The sequence below is a fragment of the Syngnathus typhle genome, linkage group LG5 (assembly GCF_033458585.1).
Source record: "Syngnathus typhle isolate RoL2023-S1 ecotype Sweden linkage group LG5, RoL_Styp_1.0, whole genome shotgun sequence".
NCBI lineage: Eukaryota > Metazoa > Chordata > Actinopteri > Syngnathiformes > Syngnathidae > Syngnathus > Syngnathus typhle.
The window spans coordinates 20,381,300-20,402,810 of NC_083742.1; the positions used below are offsets into that span (position 1 = coordinate 20,381,300).

The following is a 21,511-nucleotide window of genomic DNA, read 5'->3' on the forward strand; positions in this document are numbered from 1 at the left end:
TTTTTGAAGTATCGGGCCCTTGCGAAGGATGCGATACCATCCACCGATACTTAAAGCAAAAATTGGCGCTGTACTGTGGCGACTCGTCATCTGCGTTAGAAATAAATATTTGTTGTTATTCCATCCATCCGTCCGTCCGTCCGTCCGTCCGTCCGTCCGTCCGTCCATCCATCCATCCATCCATCCATCCATCCATCCATCCATCCATCCATCCATCCATCCATTTTCTATAGCGCTCGTTTGTCATAACACCGGCTGACATGGCTTGAAATGAACGATATCAAAGTGCTACTGAGTTCAACCCCCCCTTCTTGCCCACTCACGGGCACAACCTCGTTAAGGGGCGGCATCGACATGAATTAATCATCGGCCAGCCTTGTAACAGAGTACTAAATGGCTCTCGTCCCTTTTTTTTTTCGTAAGAAATGTCACACAGTCGTCTCTTTTTAAACTTGCGATCAAATTCCAATTAGAAAAAAATTGGCATGTGGATGCAAGATATGCTGTTACCAAGGTAACAGTATACGGAGGCGGATCCTTCTGCTCCGCACTACAAACGATAGCTAAACCGAAGAGACAGACATACAATACGGATATTTAGCGGCAATTTCAGGGATGTGCAACGGTACAGCATTTCTGCAAATAAATGGCTGGCTAAGGATTTTTCGTTTGTCTGTTTGTGTGTGTGGCATCGAGACGTGAAATATTGGTGTCAAAAATGGGAATTCGTGCATTATTTGACAATTGGATCACTCATCCGTACAGTGAGTCAGAAGCAGTGTTTTTTACACGCTGCATGTTTCATTGACAACAGTTTGACCATCTTCTGTTTGTTTAATCCTCCTCCTATTTTGGTCTGCAAAAGTGATCCATTTGCCGCCTGTAAGAGCTTCGAATAGAACACAGCAAAGTGCGGTGGCTGGTTCGGCATGACGGCCGCACCTTTCGGCATGACGGCCGCACCTTTCGGGCTGCGCTGAAGGGAGGGCCTGCTGCTAACAGGACGGTCTGGAATGGTGGTGGCATCATCATCATCAACATCCTCCTCCACAACCCTCACTTGAATGATCCACTTCAAACAACGAGTGGAGGATTTCAACACCAGGATTGAAAGGGGAAAAAAGGCACTTTTTTTGGACGCTGCTCTATCGGGGGCGAGGCAGTGCAAGTTCCTAATAGTTTTATCCAAAATGTCATTTTTACTTTGGTCGATTTAGGTATATCTAGTTTAAGCGAGAAAACAATGAACACATCGAACAAGCCCAAAAATCCACACAATCATTTAATCAAATCAACTACAGACTAGATTTAAAAAAAGAAACAAAACAAAGAGCATTCATACAGAAGAAACACAGCACAGCAGGAGGTTTCTTTTCAAAGTGAAATAAGGACAGTTCTTATACAAGGCCATCCGAACTTCTTCCCGAGTTGAATGTTTCATGCACCACCAGTGGATGGAATCGTTTGGTGTCCGCTTGAGTTAGCGATAACGGGAACATTTTGCTTGTTGTTTCTTTAAAAAACAAATAAAGGGCAAGTTACCGAGTTTATTTTGACAGTAGAAAAACAACTGAGAACCAAAATGCATGATTGAAGCAATAACGAACGAGATGAAAGCGGATTGTAACATAAAGGCGGCTAGCCAAGGAGTCTCGTCCATTCCTGCATCAAGCATCTTCACCACACTTGAGCACAGATTGGCCTGCACTAGAACTGAAAAATGCTGTCATATGCACAAGTGCGACCCATCGTATGATTCAAAATAATTCATTGTTCATTTTATTTGACTCATTTCCAAAGTCTACATTTAGACTTTGCGATGGAAATGATTTACTACTACTAACAATAATAATAAAACAGCTGGACTTTTACATTTATCCAGAAAAATATGTAACAGTTGTGTTTTGGCTGTTTACTTTTATTTTTGTTAACGTTACTTGTTGATATTTTACCATGGTAAATTGATTTGACTCACTCGGCGTGACTTTTTTTTGGTAAACTCGTTTTGAACTGAACATGCCGTCACGTTGTGCAGCGTGTATGTCGTTTCTTGACCAAAAAAGGATCATCGAGCATTTTTCGAGTGTCAGTCGAGCCCACGTGTCCTTTAGGGATGGCGCCGTAGGCTGTGAGAAAACTCCAATGTGAAAAGTAGAAACGTGCCATACTGAATAGCGTGGTGTGTTTTACATCTGGGAACAAAGCAGGGCAACAATTCTCATTTGACAATAAATGATGCCACAAAGCATCAGTTGGAGAAAGTATCTGCAGTTGGAGGAGGAGCGTAAAGGCACCGTGTGCGGGAGACAAGACCAACGCGGCCGTCTTTCAAGCAGACACACGCACGCACACACACGCACACGCGCACGGGATGGAAATGAGTACATTGTGTAAGTCAACAATAAACAAGCTGGTGTTGGTGCCGCAAACAGAAAGAACCAAGGAGTAAAGGGATATGATCTCACAACATACAGTTTGCTCAGTGTGCATGGACATCCCATTCACTCAACTGAAAGAATCTCTGTGCTTCGTTCAACTTGTGAAAAGCCTTCAAAAGTCCCGGCAACAAGGAAAAGCTCTATTTTACACATTACATATGGTACACGGGGTCGGGCCTCCCTCATCCAACGGCGCCCTCGGCCCACCCTAGTATATGACCTCATAGACAGTGGCCTTCTTGTCTCCGGAGCCGGTCACAATGTACTTGTCATCGACGGAGATGTCGCAGCTCAGCACCGAAGACGACTCCTTGGACTGTCGGACGGGAAGGGAACAGCCTGTCAAAGTCTCGCATGTCTCCACCGATCACACCTAGTATGTTCTCCGGCTTACCTGAAATATGCTGGCACCGTACGGGGTCCTCCAGGCGTTGAGCAAATTGTCCTTTCCCGTGCTGACGAACCACTTTCCTGCGAGCGACAGCACGGCCAATGAGCCCGTCGCTGGACTTGCTCGACCTCGGCCGGCCAACTCACCGCAGTGCGCGAATCGGAGCGAGAGCACGCAGCTTTCGTGGAGGTGGAGCTGATACTTGTCAGGCTTGGAGACGTGAAGGACCTCCACGTTGCTGTTCTCCATTCCCACCGCCAGCCACTCGCCGGTTGGACAGTATCCCAGTGAGAAGATCTGCAAGCAGAGCGCTCCGTCAATCTAAATGTGACAATTCTTTCCAATCTCATTTGGCCATGACTTGCTTTACCTGCGAGGTGAAGTCGTGCTGCTGCAGCTGGCGGCCTTCTCGGAGATCCCAGGAGCGGACGGTGTTATCCAGGCCTCCCGTCCAAAGCTTGGTGCCGTCGTTGGAGATATCGATGCAGCTCGCTCCGTCGGTGTGGCCCTGGAACTGTCTGCGGTGTACACAATTTGTCTCGTTTCCTTTGTCTCAATGGTAGGAGAGGAAAGGAAAGAGCGTTCCCTTCTGGTTTGACATCCAAGTCTGCTGATTGTAATGACTATTTTGGGACCCATATATGAAAACAACCCGTATTGGCAAAAAAGAGAACTTTGAGCAAGACCTTTGGGAGCCTACCGAACCAGAGTCTGGTTGTGAAGGTCCCAGACGGCGATGTTTCCGTCGGAGCAGCACGAAAAGCAGACTTTGGAGTCGGGGCTGATAGCCAGGGCGTAGCAGGCGGGGGCCGACGACGTTAATTCCGCCTTGATGCGCGGAGTGGGTGCGGCCAAGTCCCATATTGACAAAGTGCTCGCCTCACCTCCCACAATGAGCGTGCGTCCGTCGGGGAGCAGTCGACAGGAGCGGATGTAGTTGTCTCTGTTCTGAAGGAAGGCGCAGGCGTTGAATTCCAACCTGCCACGTGGGATAGCAGCATGGCGGCGGCGGCGGCGGCGTGACTCACGAGGCAGTCCAGCTGCGACACGGAGGTCTTGTTGCCGGGGTGACTGATGTCCCACACCTTGACGCAGCCCTTGCCGCCGGTGTAAACGTGGCGGGTTGGGTTGCTGATGGTGACGGCGCACACCACCTCCCCGTGGTTGAGTGTGTTGATCTGCCGCGCGTGACGCGGGATGGCCGGGCCCATCAGAGCGTCCGGGGGGAACGGGACCGGTTGCATTTGCCCGTCGGCGCTCACGTGAAACGAGTAGGCTCTGGAAGCAGAGACTGGTTACCGTACACCAAATGGCTCATGGACGTCAGCGGATTGGGAAATGAGACGTACGCTTTTCCGCCAGGAAGGCCTGAAAGATTCGGAGGAAGGCCGGGGACACGTACGTGATGGTGAGGGTCAAATCCCACCTAGGGAAAATTTGAAATGAGAAGCGTCGAGCTGCGCTTGTTTTTGCTTCGCACCAGGCGCTTTCTTTGCGTACGTACCACTTGCGAGCGTCCGTAAGCGGCCACGGCGGCCGCGGCGGCCACACTGCTCATGCTATGCAGGCCGGTGTAGGGGGCACCCGCTCCGCCCAGCTCGCCGTTCATCCCCAGGTGAGGGAGCATTCCAAAGGGGCCGGGGTACGAGCACGGCAGCGGCAGCGGTGTGCGCAGGCCAGGTGCTGCGACCAGACAAATTCCTTCCATCAGCTTGATGGGAAAAGCAACAAATGGGGAAATACGTCGCTGCTAAGCCAACAGTTAGCTAACGTTCTCCTACTACGACAGGGCAAATTGCGATGATGCTGATGTTTTTGCATACGAATCCATGGCAATATCGATATGATGCATTTGGAACCTTTACAAAACGGTTGGGCCCGGCCCGGCCCGGCTCCAAATGGCACAAGACTTACGGAGCGCCTCGACTCCTGCCGGCTTACTGGGCTGAGCTGCCCTCAGGCTGGCGGTGGTGGCGCTGGGAGTGGGCGCGTCGCAGCGGGATGTGGGTGTGCTGGACTTGGAAACGGGTGTTGTGGATTTTTCATTCTTCTCCAGAAAGAAGACAAGGCAAGTGTCATTTCCAGTGACACATACAGTACATCATCTGTGAAGGACCCCACCGAGAGAAACGAGACATGGACGACTCACCAAATTCATCTCTTTGGATTTGGACGAAGGGGTGCTGCTGGAGGAGGCCACAGAAGAGGGACTCAGGGGGGCATCTTTCTTCAGCGGGCGACTCTTGTCCAATCCGTTCTCCCGAGGAGAGTGGGCGGGGCTTCCTCTGGGAGAAGCCGGATCCTAGACGGTGGTTGTTTTGGAAAGCTCTTTCATTTTGTCCATGGAGACGCCCAGCCAACCATCGTCCTACCTCATTGGACACGTCCACCACCAGGTTGTCGTCGCTCTTCTCGCCGTCGCTCTCCTAGAAGATTTTCACAGAGAAAGAAAGAAATTCAGAAACTTCCTACGTCGGCGAAAAATGCCGCATTGTTAAGTTCCGTGGAATTTGATGTTTGTTCCCGTCAAGTGTGGAGCAAAAACCTACATAGCGTGTCGAGCTCAACTCTTTATCGTCCGTCTTCTGCTTCTTGCTGTCGGCGGAGTAATCGCCGGAACCTCGGTGCTTCTCTCCAGTCCGAAAACTGGCGGACGGAGACACAGATGAGCTCTGGAAGAAATAACAACTTCACCGTGAAAAGTGACCACGGAAAAACAGAATCACAATAACTTGATGTGGAATTGCTGCCTTTGGTTACATTGGCAGACGCTTCTTTTTTACCCATAGAAATACGGAAGAACCAAAAAGCCGATCATACGTTAATTGCACACTTCTCTCGCTCATCGCTAACGATCGCTCGGACCTTCTCAATTGCCGTCTGGCGGGGAAGCGCGTCTCGCCCGCAGCCGACCAATAGAGAGAGAGAAGAAAAATAAAGCAGGACCTTTTAACTCGACCTTTCCACTAACTCACGCTCGTAACCTTTCCGCTGCCCTTTGCCGTGATGCAGGTGTTGATGACAAGGATCCTGCGAGGGCGGAGCAAGGTTTGCCGCACGAGTACATACGGAATGCTCGTAGCGTAGCGTAGCGCTGCTACATTTGATTCCAATTTGGGTTCATAAGGTCTTTCAAAGCATTTTTAAAAATCTTTTTCAAACATGTCCGAGTCAGGGCAACAAAATATCTGTGCGCTTTAGTCATTCATTTGATTGCCGTTTGGTAGGTGCTGCTGTTTTGGTTAGCAATTCACTCTTTGGTGCGTTCATAAAACGGATTCTTGGTTGCTGCGTGTTATTGGTTTTGACATCACAGTAAAAGGAAGTCGGCTTTTACCCTGTATTTTTCTACCTGAGGGTAAAAAAACGAAAGAAAATGGGCCACTATTTGGGGCGAGGAATTTCAAGTTGGTTGTGTGCCCTCCCACAATGGCGCAAGCCCCCCTTTCTACCTATGTCCATCGAGGAAAATACCAAACGTGAGAAAAGTTAGACTGCACTCTGTGCAAGACTTGCACTGGGCCCAAAAAGAGAGAAAAGTTTCCAAAACACCTCACGGCAACAATCGTGAACGGCCAACATGTAGTGCAACGTGTTATCAGTGGACGAGGTGCGAGCCATCACCAAGGACATTAAGCCGCAGAGGCTCATGCATTTCACACGCACTGTACCCAGTGGACTGTTGCCAAGGCAACTGGAGACCGCTGACAAGGGGCTTATTGGTTTCATGAAGTGACTGTTGGCCGCCACGTCAAAGAGCATCTCTAAATGTGTGTGTGTGTGTTTGTTCCTTCGTTCGCCCGCTCTCCCACAGGGCACTAATGAAAGGCATTCATCATTTCAGTCTTCCTATTTTTGCTACCGATTCCAGAAGACCACACGCACACACATTGGTACATTACTAATCGTTTCCATCGCAGTGCCTAAAGCCGTGAGTCTGTGTGGAGGAGGATAGACTACACGGGGGGGCAGGAGATAACATATTAAGCATTCCTCCAGTCTCTACCAACTCCCAAACATCAGTGAACGCGCAAGCCTCTAAGTGTACGTGTGTGTGCGTGTGACAGTTGTGCGCAGGCGGCTGGAATAAAGAAATGCTAATCTGCTCATTGAGTATTCAACAAACCAAACGTTTGCCATGGGAAAAGGCTGAGCTTAAGGGACTAATTACTACAAGCTGGAACGTTAGTCTGTGGCGCTTTACGCCTTTGCCAAGCATGCGGCTCTTTTTGGTCTCCATTTGCACATCTCTGAATCTTCAAACACAGCCAGGGCCAAAATGTTTTCAAGCCAGAGTAGAGGCACATCCAAATTGGCATAGATACTTTTTCAAGGGGACGTATATTGAGAAAAAAAAAAAATCACATTTCATTACTTGTACACAAATTGGGGTATGGACCCAAGTCAGCTTGTCAACATAGAGAAGATGCTCAGACTCACCTTGACAGAATCTCTCTCTGCTGAGGTAGACGGTGCGAAAAAGAGAAAGAAAAGATTCAGAATGAAAGTCATCCCATCAAGCTGATGATAAATACGATTCATTGGCTGGACTTGTCACACTGACTCGACGCTTTAAAGGTAACGCTACGGTACATGGTAATTAGCCACGCCGGCCCGTTCAAATCGAACAGGTACCGTGAGTTGAACAGATCCGGTTCAAAGGAGAATCGTTTTTTGTTGGATGATTGAACTCCCCTTCCCGTCATCTCGCATTCCAAACAAATACGAAGACGGAGAGGCGGATTTAGTGCACCTCTCGGGTGTTCCTCGGCGCCATCCTGGTGTTTCCTCTCGTCTTTGAGGGGCAGCTGATGGCCGAGCGCCGAGGAGAGCGCCAACAGGCCGGCGCTCCCGGCGCCGTGGGGCAGCGGTGGGTGAAGGCCCGCCGGGTGCGGCGTGAGCGGGACGGGGATGGCGTGGCCGTGCGAGAGGTGCTGCGCCTGGAGTTGCTGCTGCTGAGGGACAGGGAACGTCGTGTGAGCTTTTCTTCCATATCAAAAATGGGATTATCTTCAGGTTCACTCACTCCAATGATGGCGTTGAGTTCAGCCATGGTGACCTGCTTGGCCCTCTCCACCGCTTGAACCACCTGCTGCTGATGCTGAGACAAGACCAGATGAGGACATGCGTATGTATCAGCTACATTCGGATGCCAACCATTCACACTGGAGACAAATCCATTCATGCGCTAGGAATATTATTGGTGCTCTCCTGGGACTCACATTCCAATTTCCAATTGTAGAGCCTTGGAGAATTTATTTTCTCCTAATATGAACGAATGCATGACCTTGACAACAACAACAAAGTCTGGAGCTTGTTAGATGACGGTGGGACCTCGCAGCCTGAGATACTTTCGGGTTGTCGGTTTTTTTTTTTTGGACAAGCACATTCATGACCTTTATCATTCACTGTAACGTATTTAATTCTTTCAAATGATTTCTATATTATCGTAGTGGATCTCATAGCTTGTAGAGGTCTAGCATATTTACCGTTTTTTTCCGTGTATAGTGCGCAAAATTTTACTAATTTATTGTCCTAAAATCCGGGGTGCGCATTATACATGGGTACAAAAAAAAAAAAAAAAAAAATTTTTTTTTTTAATTTTTTTTTTTTTTTTTTTTTTTAAGTCCCAATGATCGTCACACACGCAGGGAGGCAATGGGTCCCATTTTTATAGTCTTTGGTATGGTCTTAACTAGGCTGGATGTAATTTTTTTTGTTGGCGTTGATTTCTGCGACTGCCCATAAACGCACCACCGCGCTTCGTGCGCGCACGGGACAGCAAACGAGCAGGTGATCGAGCAAGCGTCTGATACGAGAGCATTGCGGTCGCATGGAGCGTGTTTGAAGTGAACAGCAGAGAAGAAAGGCAAAGTGTTGTGAAATAAAATGCACAGAACGGATGCGCAAGACACGTCAGCTATATAAAGAGCGAGAGTTGTTTTCTTCCTATTAGTTTCAATTCACAGTTTAATTAGCAGTTTCAATCAGCAAATAACAAAATGCGTATTACAGGTAATATTTTATTTCACAACACTTTGCCTTGTTCCTTTGGTCTCTGCTGTTCATCCTAAAACACAAAGGCGCTCGCTCTTTAAGCAATGCGACAGTGAGCGCCCGGCGCGCTGCGGTTGCGCGACCGCACCAAATTAAGCTCCCTGCGCAGTGCGCACTGAGGTCCACTTAAATTTTAGAAAGTACATCAGGACTTTAAAAATATCTTCTAAATTTCAGCGACGGCTCTGTCACAATAATCGACCAGCCCGGTGCAGTTGGGCGGTCGGCGGCGCGCTACGGTTGAGCGTTCTCTCGCGCGCTCTCTCTCTCTCGCTCTCTCTCGCACACACGCAAACCAGATATCATACGGAGGCCGCCATTACAGATGCGCAGAACGGATGAGCAAGACACGTCAGCTATATAAAGAGCGAGAGTTCAGTTCTCTACCTAAATCCGTATTACAGGTAATATTTTATTTCACAACACTTTGCCTTGTTCCTTTCTTCTCTGCTGTTCACTTCAAACACGCTCCATGCGCACGGAGCGCGGTGGTGCGTTTACGGGCAGTCGGAGAAATCAACGCCAACAAAAAAAATGACATCCAGCCTAGTTAAGACCATACCAAAGACTATAAAAATGGGACCCATTGCCTCCCTGCGTGTGTGACGATCATTGGGACTTAAAAAAAAAAAAAAAAAAAAATAATAATTTTTTTTTTTTTAAAAATTCATAAAAATTGGGTGCGTATTATACATGGGTACAAGCTTTTTTCCAGCATCAGCATGCCATTTTTAGGGGTGCGTACTATACATGGGGGCGCACTATACACGGAAAAAAACGGTAAATGAAACTGAAAAATCACCACAGACGAGAGATTGAAAACGAGTGAACGCAACGTAAGGCTCGGAAAAAGGACAAAAAGATGCTTCTTAAACACCTTCCACTGCGGCTTGCCTGCACCGCGTTAACGTGATTGTGTTATGTTGCGCATTAACCACCGCCAAGTGTAGCAGTGAATCCAAACAAAACGGGGAAGAAAAAAAAAAAGCCTCTTTCCTCTCGCTGCCTCCCTCCCTCCGTCCTCGGCGGGCCTCGGGGCCGTGCAGCAAACAGCAGCGGCGGTGGCGGCGCTGTCTAATGCCATTATTTCTAATCCTCTTTAAAGCCTCCTAATCCAGGGCTAATCTGGAGGAGAGTTGTAGAGTACACACTCGCGCTTTACTGCTCTTCCCACCCCTCGGCACATACGCACGCGAGCAGTTGCGACTCTTTATCTGCTAAACACACACACACGCACACACACACACACAAGCATTCCATAGCAAAGGTATTACTATGAAAATACTCTTCCCTTGCATATGTTAGTGGGCGACATTTAATAGGTTCAAGTATCCCGAGCAAATAAAACGCCGGTGTGCAATGTGTGTCCATGCGTCTCGCCTCTCCCATAACTAACAGTGACAGCCATTTTCTTCCCTCCTTACCTCTTGAGAAAGGAAGGGCACAACTTGGGCGCAGATTGCATTCAGCCGTTTGACAATCTCCGCCTGGAAGACAAAGAAGTGGGTAAATAAGTGGCTCTGTCACAATCTCCGCCTGGAAGACAAAGAAGTGGGCAGCACGGCTCCAAAGGCGCCGTCCGTCCTGCCGTCTCGCCAATTCCGAGAGGTAAATAATTCCCATCAAAGTCAGTCTGGCAAGTTGTTGTTAGAATGTGATTTATGCTGTGCTGTTGAATGAGTGATGGCAAAATGGCCAAAATGGAAGAAGACAAAAATGTGCGCTACACAAAGAAAGAGACACGTGTCAATCAGCCGCTTGTTAATTACACTTGACAGAATGAATTCAATTCGTATTCTTCTGGGTGGCGCTTCCACTCTCATACGAAGACAGTCTTGGAAAGATATTTTTTGGGAAATGCGCTCTTCCCAACACAGATAAGAACTATGTGAGAATTTTAAGTGGGCAAAAAGCCAGCCATGGAAGGAAAAGAAATGCAAGCCTTAAATCTAACCTTAAAGCACTCAATTCACGTCTGTGACCTTGACAGAGGTGAAGTCGCAGTTGAAGTTGGTATCAGCACTAACACAAGCCGCCAGAGGCCATGAGAGTGGACACACACGCACGTGACGTGACGTGAACGCACCTCCCCGAGCTACTCTGTATTCATCAGATGTTTTTACTGAACCCGAGGGTTGGCTTTTAAAGATTATAAAGCACACGCACCCCCGCAAGGTGTTTTTTTTTTGAACAGGAAATTGCCTGATCCACCTTCCCAAAGGAAGTGCTAGAAGTGCAATTTAAAGGCGGCGAGCATGCAAACAAGAAAAGAGGCCGGAGACGGCAAGCCGCACGCGTCAATTTCTACCAACGGCGACGTACGCCGACATATCAATCTCGAAACAATTTCCTTTTGCTACGCTGCACACTGGGAGAGGCAATAACATCATTTGGTGGAAATTGCAGATGATACGACGGCAAATCTCGTGACGATATGGATCAAACTTGAACAGTTGACCAAAATTTGAGATCCATTTCGTAGATGACAGCAGAATTGCTCGTTTTCTCAGAAGCTCTGATTTTAAGGGAAGACCTGAGCGATTCCTTTCTTTTGATGAGGCTCTAATATTTCGAAATGCTGGTGTCATCCAGTAGTATTGCCTTTTGACCCTCGGGGACAGACGCTGCAGGTTCATCTACCGTAGGTAGCCTCTGGGGAATCACAAGACGGCGGCGGCGGCTCACTGTCATCCACTTATCGGCGTGGATGTCGCTTGAAAGCATCACCCGTAAAACTGCTCACATCCCATAAATGAAACCAGGCAGCCGCCCAGGAGTCAGATTGGGTCAGAGAGAAGATCAAATGTCCATCTCCATTGTAAGCATCACATCAGTCAGATTGGCTCAGAGAGAAGATCAAATGTCCATCTCCCTTGTGGAGCTTTGTAAGCATCACATCAGTGGTGCTTTTCACCACCAGCTAATACAACTAATGGACGGACTGGTGTCAAACCCAAGGCCCGGGTGGCCAGATACGGCCCACCACATCCTTTTATGTGGCTGGCCGGCGGACAAATTCATGTGTGATGACTAAAATTTCTTTTGTAGCTTATACTGGATATAATATGAGGCGTTCATACATTTTTGGGGGGGTCGACTGTCATAATGGCCCTCCAAAGGGAACTATGACTACGATGTTTGACACCCCTGGATTGGAGGACCGCCCAAGTGGGGCATATGTTTTGCCCAGGCCCAAGACTAAACATGGAATTTTTCTAGACAGGTGCCCTGCTAGTCTACATTCAAAAATTTGACTTGTTGGGATTCACAAATGGAGCATGACTCATTCAGACCAGGGAAAGTAAACTCGTTTGGACCATTTGCTTCAACTGCCCGCTAAGCTTAGCTCACCTGTCTGCACTCTTCCGGCAGCAAATTTATTCCAGGTATGTCATTTCGAGTCCTTTTAATTTTCCATCCGAATCTGTCTCCGATAGTGACACTGAATGCTAGAATAACGTTAAATCGTTGGAGTGAATCGAATGTGCCCCCCCCCCCCCCCCCCCCACAGTAAATGAGTTGTCAGGCCCGCTTGAGATCGCTGCCATTTCTCACCATCACGCCGTCTTATTACTTCCGCCTCTCGCCACCATCTCCTCCCCTCCGTCCATCGCTTGCTTTATTTCCCTTTCAGTCACACTAATTTGCAATTGATTAGCTGTCCTCTTGTAGCTCGGTCGCCGGATCCGAAGCCCTGGCGACCCCCCAATCCCCCATCCCCCTCCCCTCCGTTTCGCAGCTCGCTCCTCGCCAGCCCGAGCTCAGTCCACAAGTCAATTTCTCTTTAACGAGTGTTGGTACATTTGGCTCCCCGGGCGACGCGGTCCATCTGTGTAAATAAAACGGAGAGCCGAGGCGAAAATCAATGGGCCTATTACCCTCGGAAAATGCTAAACAAGCAATATCAGAGATTCACTTGGTGGGAGGGAGCATCTGCCATAAAGGGATTTGAGCGCCGCCGCCGCCGGCGCCGGAGAGAGTCAATCTCCACATCCGTTCAGCAGCCATTGGTGGCAAGTTAAGTAGAATCTTCAGCTAGCTTGTTCTCATGACTCTTATTTACCTCGCCACATTGGGGAAAAAATAAATAAAGAAAGAATCGACTCCAACTTTGTCTTTACGACACCACTTTGAATCTAACGAGGTAAAGTCGACCGAGTTGATCGAGATCTTGGGATTGTACGATCGGGCCTAAACACGAGGTCAATCGAAGCGCTGACGATTTCCAATGGCCGTTCCGCCGCCCCCTCTGCGAGGGAGGGAGTCGAACGGTCACATCGACTGGCAAAGCCGCACGTTTGCCTCGCTTGTGTGGGAGCGCGCGCGCAAACGCCCGGCTAAAATCGTTTGCTTCTGCAAGAGACACACAAATGCAGATGGAAGCGACGGCGGCGGCGGCGGAAATCATTGGACTGCCCACCCGGGGAAAACACGCTTGTGTGCGCGTCTCTCTCTCTCCATCTGGGCTTTCGGTGAGAGCCGCGTGCGCTTGACGGGCGGGCCTCAAAAAGCGGCCGACGGCGGGATTTATACGGACATCACATATTACATGGCACGGCTCTGATTCGCGCGCCGTGAAAAGCTACGGACGTGTGCAACATTCCCTCGGGGACTTCTTGTACACGAACGCTCTGGGGTTGTTGTTGTTGTTTTTTTTTGCACACACACATGCAAGACAACGCGACATGACACAAGGAACCCCGCGCGCGCACACAAAATTGAATCAATAACCGCAACGTGCACACACGCACATATAGAGTAAACACACCGAGTCAACACGTCGCTTATACAAACGGACTGCTACACACAAGCGGGCAAACACGCAATGCACGGCGAAGCATTTTTCCAATCCTTTCAGTCTTGGACACACATAGATGGACGGCGGCTTGCGTACTGCCCATGTGGTTTGCCGGGGCTCATTTCACCTTGCAGCTGATGAGCGCTTAACGGATGTTTATGCTAATGACACTAGCTTGCCCTTTGGAAACAACAAGAAAAATGCGGTTGCAAAAGCTTATTTAAAGCCACAATCTCATCCATTTTTGTTTCAAATTCCTTCGGAATGATGGTCATTTTTTGGGCCAAGTGGAAACAGCACATTTTAACGAGCAGAATAATAATAAGGATTACCGGAGGAGTTATGACAGTTGCGCTCAAACAAGTACCAAAAGGAAAAAAAAACACTTTGCTATCCATAATGACCAACATTCAAATTCAGTAAGAGCCCCAAATAGTTATTGCAAAAGAGTTTAGTGTACTCCAAATCAAATCCACATCTCTGCCGGTGTTGACAACATCGCTCTCAAACGAGCAACTTTTTGGACCCACGTTGGGGGCTACGTTAGTGACCCCTGAGCAGCTCCAGGGATGGGCGGGGTCACAACCTATTTAGCATAAGATGACACTGACATGATGGACGACCATTTTGCGTACTGCCTATCAAGGGCTCATTTGTTTAATAAACAAAAAGACACAAGATTTGTCCCAACTTGAATTATGAGCGCGTTGAGGAAAAAATGGTCACGTTATTTGATCCAACCCTGACTCGACTTAATGCTCACTACAATTCTAAAATATTTGCGATCTGCTTCTGCAAAGTCATTATTCCGAACCAAACAGAGCTGAGTGAATTCCGGCGGTCGCGGCGCGTTTTGTTTGCGTCGCAGCTCGCCTACCTGTTTGTGCATCTCGATGTTGAGTCCATAGGACATTTCGTAGTACTGAAAAACAAAAGATCAGAGAAAGGTGTTTTTCCTTTTTGCGTCAAAACACACAGCAAGTCGGGGTGCCAAACTCACCATGACGTAGTGTCTCTGCATCTCCGTTTTCTCACTTGCCAGTTTCTCACACTCCATTTTCAGGCTGAGGTGGAGGAGGGTTAGAAAAAAAAAAGAAAAAAATCAGTGTCACATCAACACATTGCGCACACAATTCAGTTTTGTGACAAAAACAAGGCAAGGGTGTAAAAGCAGAAGCTGAGCGCGACCACATCCTGCTACTTTAATGTGGCATTTCAGAACTCACCCGCTTCCCCTGCAGACACTTACTCAGCACGTACATTTCGGTAATTAATGGATCAATAGACGACCACGCAAACCTCCACGCGAGGCCCCAACTGCACCATCGACAAAAAAAAAAAAAAAAAAAACACCACCACATAACGAGGGTCCATATCACAAGTGTGGTTACACTGGCCCTTAACCCTTTCCTGGCTCTCGTCTATTACGGGAAACTGTCCACTTAGCGCGGTGACTCTGTAGCGTGAGTGTTTGATGGCATGATGGGAGGCCGGACCTCGTCAGCGCAGGTAAAGTGAGGGCGGCTGCTGACGCACCACTAAGCAACTGCGAGTGCATTTGTGGCTTTTCTGGAATACATTGAGGAAGGAGCGAGCAGCAGGGAGACAGGCAGACATCTTGCTTGCACCTTCACATGCTGACTTTGGTTTTCTTCTTTATTTTGACACACTTGGATTTGGTTGCTTTATTTCTTTTATAGTAATTCATTTTAATATTAGTTTGGGGTTTTTTTTGTATTAGTGGACACCAAGATTTCCACTCGTGTAATTGAGCAAACGAAGCGACAATTGTAAAATGACCTGTGTTCTGTATAGCCGTCAAGTTATATCAAAATGAATGGACGTAAAATCAATCAATCAATAAATCCTAAACGCTGATCTTATATGAAACTAATTGACAAAGACAAAGGAGATTTGTTCCAATAATTATAGTTTGTTTTATAAACATCAAATCGAGTTGCACTTTTGATTTTATGAATGGAAATGGAAATTTATTTGGTTGAACTTTGCCACAGATGTTGCACAAAGTATACAACAATCCCCAAAAAAAACGATGAGCAAATGTGATATTGCACACTCAAAAGAAGGATTTGCTTTTGCTTTCACCAAAAGAGTCACCTGATGCTCTAACAAACAACATTTGGTTTCGTAACAGCAGAAGGTGAAGGGAGAAACCCATTTCACATTTCTCCTCAAGTCTTTTATTCTATTTCTCCATCTGACAAGAAAACAATTCCGTTATCTCTTTGTTAAGAAGAAGATGGCCATCGATTGAAACGCTTAAGTAACCATTTGTGGATTTTTTCAAAAATAAAACCCATCAAAGAGATCCTTGTTCCTTTCGAGGCACTTTTTCAACCTTGTGCCTTTGTCTAAAAAAAAAAAAACCCAAACATTTCCTGTGCTAGTTCTGTTTTTTTGTTTTTTTTCTCTCCTGCGGAGTCGCATGGCGCCGCTCGCTCGCTGCGGCCTTTTAAGAAAGCCAGTGGCCGACACTCACCAGGTGACCGGACAATAATTACAGGTGGCTGCTTATTATGCATTGCTATGCGGTGCTTGTGATTCTGCCCCGACCGAGCAATACATTTCACACTTCATCATGTCGGCTAAAAAGTATTTCACACCTCTTGCACTCGCAGGGGCTGTAGTGTCGTGATAATTAGACACTACCCCTTTAAGACACGGAGGAAGTGAGAGGGCGTGACACAGAGAGCGGGAGAGTTATAGTTAAACAGAACGAGCGAGGAGTCAATGTTGTACTACCTGTAACTATGAATGAAAGTTATTAAAGCTTCAACTTCAAAGACCCAAACCGAGAGGACATCCAGTTTCTACAATGGCGACGAGGATATTGCGCGACTGACGTGAACGGATCCCCGCGACGGAGTTTCTACCGCTCACAACGGTTTGCCTGCTGGATCGGGGCTAGCAACGGCTACGCACACACGTGGACAGTGGTATTCCTGTGGAAAGGAAAAGAAAACGCTGTCGAACAAAACCTATTGTAACGATGGCTGGTGTGGCTGGTTTACCCGCATTTCCCCTTTTTGATGTACATGCAGAGCCGGCTTCCCTTTCCCTGAAATGGACGAAGTGGATGAGGAGATTTGAGACATTTCTCACGGCGGCTGCCATAACTGATAAAACAAGAAAAAAGGCTATGCTTCTGTACTACGCTGGGGAACAAGTGCAGGATATCTTTGAGACTTTTCCTGAAAGAGGCCAACCAGGTGATTTTGATAAGGCAGTACAACTACTCACCGAATATTTCAGTCCAAGTCATAATGTAGAATATGAAATCTACGTGTTTAGACAATCGAAACAAAACCCAGGTGAAACTGTTGATGCTTTTCACACCAGACTGAGACAGCTATCTCAGAATTGTGAATTCACTAATGTAGACAAGGAAATTAAGTCTCAGATAATACTCTGCTGCACATCATCACGTCTCAGGAGGAGGGCACTGAGGGACCCGGACATGACTCTGAAAGGTCTATTGGATCTGGCCCGAGCTTTCGAGACATCGGAACTTCAGGCGTCTGGCATGGAAAACAATCAAGATACTGGACATGTTGCAGCCATGCTCAATTCAAGACGCAGAGGATGGTCCACCTCTGAACACCGTATGGAAAACATGGACCGTAGGGATCAGCCAGGGATGAAATGTAGGAATTGTGGAGGTGCGTTTCCTCATCAGGGTGGTCAGGCAGCATGTCCAGCGAAAGGTCTACAGTGTCGGACGTGTGGAAGATTCAACCACTTCGCCCGCTGCTGTCTCTCCGGCCCTGGCATAAAGGTGAGACACCGTCAACATGGCCAGAAAATGGAACCGGCACAGAGCACACGAGAGGTGTCGTGGCCTAACAGGCGCAGACAAGTTAAATCTATTGTTGCCGACGGTGCTGACACCGCTCCCATCAATCATCTCGCGGCTGATGACTCGAGCGCGGATGATGAGTACATCTTTGTCACTGAAGCTGCGGAGGGGAGAAAACCACCAGTGAGGTCAGTCATGATAGCTGGTGAATGCATTGATGTTCTTGTTGATTCGGGAGCCTCAGCTGATCTCCTGGATCGAAGAGCCTACGGCGCGTTGAAAACGAAACTCAAACTGGAGCAGTCAAGCAAAAGGATATACCCTTATGGTACAAACGTTCCCCTTTCCCTTCGTGGTAAGGTCACCACAACAGTCTCTGCCAATGGGAGAACAGCTCAGGCAGCATTCTACGTTGTTGATGGAGACCACGGCTCGCTGCTGGGCCATGACACTGCAACTAAACTAGGTCTTATACAGGTGCAACCTTACAAGCTCAAAATTGTTCACAAACCTGGAAGATCAAACTCGGCAGACTACGTGTCACGCCATCCACAAACACTTCACACGCCCAGTATCACAGATGACGTGGACACTGGAATGCATGTCTCCGTCATTGCTACACATGCAGTACCCAAGACTGTGCATCAACCGCTGCGAATGTCTGAACTCCCACAGGGGCCTTGGGAGGATGTTGCAGTGGACTTCTGTGGCCCCTTTCCTTCAGGTGACTACCTGTTAGTCCTCATGGATGAGTGTTCGAGGTTTCCCTTTGTGGAGATTATGCCATCTACATCGGCATGCAGACTCATCCCTGTCATGGACAAAATCTTTTCGACAGTGGGAATCCCAAAAGTGGTGAGAAGCGGTAATGGGCCCCCATTCTCGAGCAAGGCTTTTTCGGACTTTGCAAGATACCTTGGATTCCACCACAGGAAGGTAACCCCCTACTGGCCACAGGCCGACACTGCAGTTGAAAGATTCAACAGGACTCTGACCAAAGCGATCCACACAGCTACGCTGGAAGGCAAGCCGTGGAAACAAGAGCTATACAAGTTCCTCAGGAACTACAGTGCGACACCTCATCATACCACCAACCGGCCTCCGGCTGAGGTGTTCTATGGTCGCCCCATAAATATAAAGCTACCGTCCATCTCCCATCCCCCCAGTGATGATGGTCTCCGTCGGACAGATGGTTTGAGGAAGGACAGAATGAAGGAGTATGCGGTCGAAAGGAGAAACGCGTCACACTCGGTGCTCAAGGAGGGTGATGTTGTCCTAATACAACAGAGGAAGACAGGAAAACTTGTGACACCCTTCAACCCAAACCCCTACAAAGTCATCACAGTGAAAGGAACAATGGTCACTGCACAGAGACATGACCACAGACTCACAAGACATAGATCGCACTTCAAACTCTTGAAGCACAGACCGGAAGTCCCATTCACAACACGAGACGGTGATAACTGTGATGACGACAGTGTTAATGGACAAGCAGGTGATCCTGAACACGTTAACCTTGAAACCAGGAGGCGACGCCCTGTGAGGGTAAACAGACGACCGCCTCAAAGACTCATCACTGAGATATAGCAAAGGCTACATAGAGTGATGAGACACTGACAAATTCTCGCCACCGTTATGTTTGTTATCGACACAAGAGTAATGTGTGTTCAGTACTGCTCAGAGATGTTAAGCTTAGTTATTTGTTAAAGTGTTTGTATATCTGATTTTGAATTCATAGTATAATACGGAATCACAATTTTACATGACTGTATTTTGGAAACCACTTTATTTCAATTGTACATTCTGTCAGGGTAAGTAAGCTGAAACTAAGGAAAGACATTTCATTTAAAAGAAAAGGAGAGATGTAGTGTCGTGATAATTAGACACTACCCCTTTAAGACACGGAGGAAGTGAGAGGGCGTGACACAGAGAGCGGGAGAGTTATAGTTAAACAGAACGAGCGAGGAGTCAATGTTGTACTACCTGTAACTGTAAATGAAAGTTATTAAAGCTTCAACTTCAAAGACCCAAACCGAGAGGACATCCAGTTTCTACAGGGGCGGACGTGCATACGGAGCTTGATGGGCTTTACCTGTGGTTAGCGTATAATCGGTGAAACCGGGGCAAACGTGGGCTCGCCACGATGGGCGTCGGGAAACTCGTTTCTGTTTCGTATCAATGCGCATTTCGTTTCGAAAAAGGGCTCGTATGCTGGAAGTCCAATTGGGTTCTCAAACTGGCCCTTTGGGAGTTGAAGATCAGGGGATGTTTGAGAATCTTTGCCATTTTTCCCATCACGTCCTGAGTGTTGTTAGTCGCCTAAATGTTGAACAGAGGGTATGATTTACCCAAGTCCAATTCTTTGTTTGGCATGCTCAAACATAGCGAATCTTGAATCTGTGCCATCCAATTGGTTGGTTCAGGGTGTACTCCATCCATCCATCCACCCAGCTAGGCTAGGCTAGGCTAGGCTAGGCTAGGCTTCAGCTCACCTGGGACCGAAAATCCATGGATGCGTTTCTCTCACCTGTGATACTGGGCCTGGAGGAACTGGAACTCCTCCTTGATCCGGTCGCAGGATTCGGACACGGTGAACTTGAACGGCTGCCCGGGCTGGTGCGGGACCTCAAACCAAAGCGAACGAACCATGAAAGATGAACACAAAGAAGAAGAGAGGGCAAAGTGAGACAACTGAGGTTCCACTGTCATGACCACAATGGGCTTCTGTCACTGGCTGCCTTTAGGCTTCCTTCACTCAGCCTCCTTCATCGTGTCTCTCTTTAGCCCCACACACACACACACACACACACCGACCGACACGAGAGAGACGCGCGCAAGTCTTTGAATGAGCGCAATTGTCCGTGCGAGCGCGCAATGGCACGGAAACTCGATCCAAAGTGATTACGCATCAGGCGCGCGACTCTTAATACAGTATAACCTTGTTGTTGACAACACGGCTGCTGTTGCTGCTGCTGCTTTGTACTTACCGGATGCCGCGCCGGAGGGTACATCTTGCTCAAGTCTCGAATCATTAAAAAGGCATCGAGAAGTTCCTTCTCGGCGAAAACGAAAAACAAAAGAGTCAAGCGTGGCTCGCTCCCGTGCGTCAAAGGTCGGTCGGTCAGTCAGTCAGTCAGTTAAAAGGCGGCCAGCCGAGTGAGAAGCTCCTCGGACCTTTGGCCGGTCGCCATTCTCGCAGTCGAATCGTCAAACCAAAAGTCTCACACCGTCAGGTGCGTCAGAGAATATATCCCCACGTAGTCGCCTATGTTGTAGAATTTCCTCTTAGTGGTGCTTTTCCGCCATGTCGTGACCCCGCTTGTCCTCCCGCTGTGATGGTGGCAACCGGTTCATTTGCCACTTTTCTCTCCCCGGTTGACGAGCACATGTCAGCCGGCAGCGACGGCCACTTCAGCGAGCGACACTGGCTGCTGGCTCGCTCACTCGTTCGGCCCCTAGCCCAGCCCAGCCCGGCCCGGCCCAGCCCAGCCCACCTCGCCTTGTCGAAGCAGCCAGTGAAAAACGAGCGCAATTACGCATTCGCGACTTGGACGTCGCGTCGGGACGTGTAGTTTGATCCACGCCGGTCTGTGTGCGCGTCAGCCCCGTAAGAAACTACAACTTCCTGCTTTGCTTCTCTCGCGGGGGCTGGAGGGGAGGTGGCCATTAACGGTGACCAATGACGAGGGGGGAAGAGGCCACCTCGCGCGAGAGCTGCCTGCCAATCATCCTGCTGTTGTCCAATCACCACTTGCTCGGCGTGGAGCAGGCAGGCACCCCACGTGGGGCTCCACCGCTCTGTCTGGTGTTAAATGACACAGGTTTGTAACTAGCTGTAGATTGATGCGTGTTTTATCACGGGCGAACATGCGCTCCTGTTTGCTTCTGCCGTTTATTGATGAAGACATTAAAACGCCCTGCCGTGATTTCCACCTTTTTGCATTTTACCGCCCTGCAATTAAATTGTCACCGAGCTTTACAGGTACGCCATTCTGCTTGTATTGTTCATG

General features: G+C 48.3%; 1 protein-coding gene across 10 annotated transcripts; it reads right to left on the minus strand.

Annotated features, from left to right (window-relative positions):
* Window positions 1-1,269: 1,269 nt before the first annotated feature.
* LOC133154080 (transducin-like enhancer protein 4) lies at window positions 1,270-21,105 on the minus strand. Of its 10 annotated transcripts, none has more exons than XM_061278478.1 (20): window positions 20,489-21,105; window positions 20,029-20,126; window positions 14,685-14,748; window positions 14,562-14,606; window positions 10,311-10,373; window positions 7,856-7,930; window positions 7,583-7,784; window positions 7,270-7,289; window positions 5,379-5,501; window positions 5,202-5,255; window positions 4,979-5,131; window positions 4,771-4,879; window positions 4,334-4,512; window positions 4,179-4,255; window positions 3,858-4,107; window positions 3,530-3,777; window positions 3,200-3,347; window positions 2,976-3,126; window positions 2,833-2,909; window positions 1,270-2,754 (listed from the first exon to the last, which is right to left on the minus strand). In XM_061278478.1, exons 1-20 carry the CDS (start codon window positions 20,531-20,533, stop codon window positions 2,647-2,649), a joined length of 2,289 nt encoding a protein of 762 aa, XP_061134462.1. In that variant the 5' UTR covers window positions 20,534-21,105; the 3' UTR covers window positions 1,270-2,646. The 10 variants fall into 10 exon arrangements, with proteins under 10 accessions (XP_061134462.1, XP_061134464.1, XP_061134461.1 ...); XM_061278480.1 differs by having other exon boundaries at window positions 4,771-4,876; window positions 7,270-7,286; window positions 20,489-21,103; XM_061278477.1 differs by having other exon boundaries at window positions 4,744-4,879; window positions 7,270-7,286; window positions 20,029-20,114; window positions 20,489-21,102.
* Window positions 21,106-21,511: the final 406 nt, after the last annotated feature.

Excerpts from the sequence above, each read along its gene's own strand:
- LOC133154080 (XM_061278473.1), bottom strand. The coding sequence starts at position 20,533 with ATGATTCGAGACTTGAGCAAGATGTACCCTCCGGCGCGGCATCCG. Across the intron at positions 7,785-7,855 it reads AACTCAACGCCATCATTGGA|CAGCAGCAACTCCAGGCGCA; the intron begins GTGAGTGAACCT and ends CCTGTCCCTCAG. Across the intron at positions 4,880-4,978 it reads AATCCAAAGAGATGAATTTG|AAGAATGAAAAATCCACAAC; the intron begins GTGAGTCGTCCA and ends TTCTTTCTGGAG.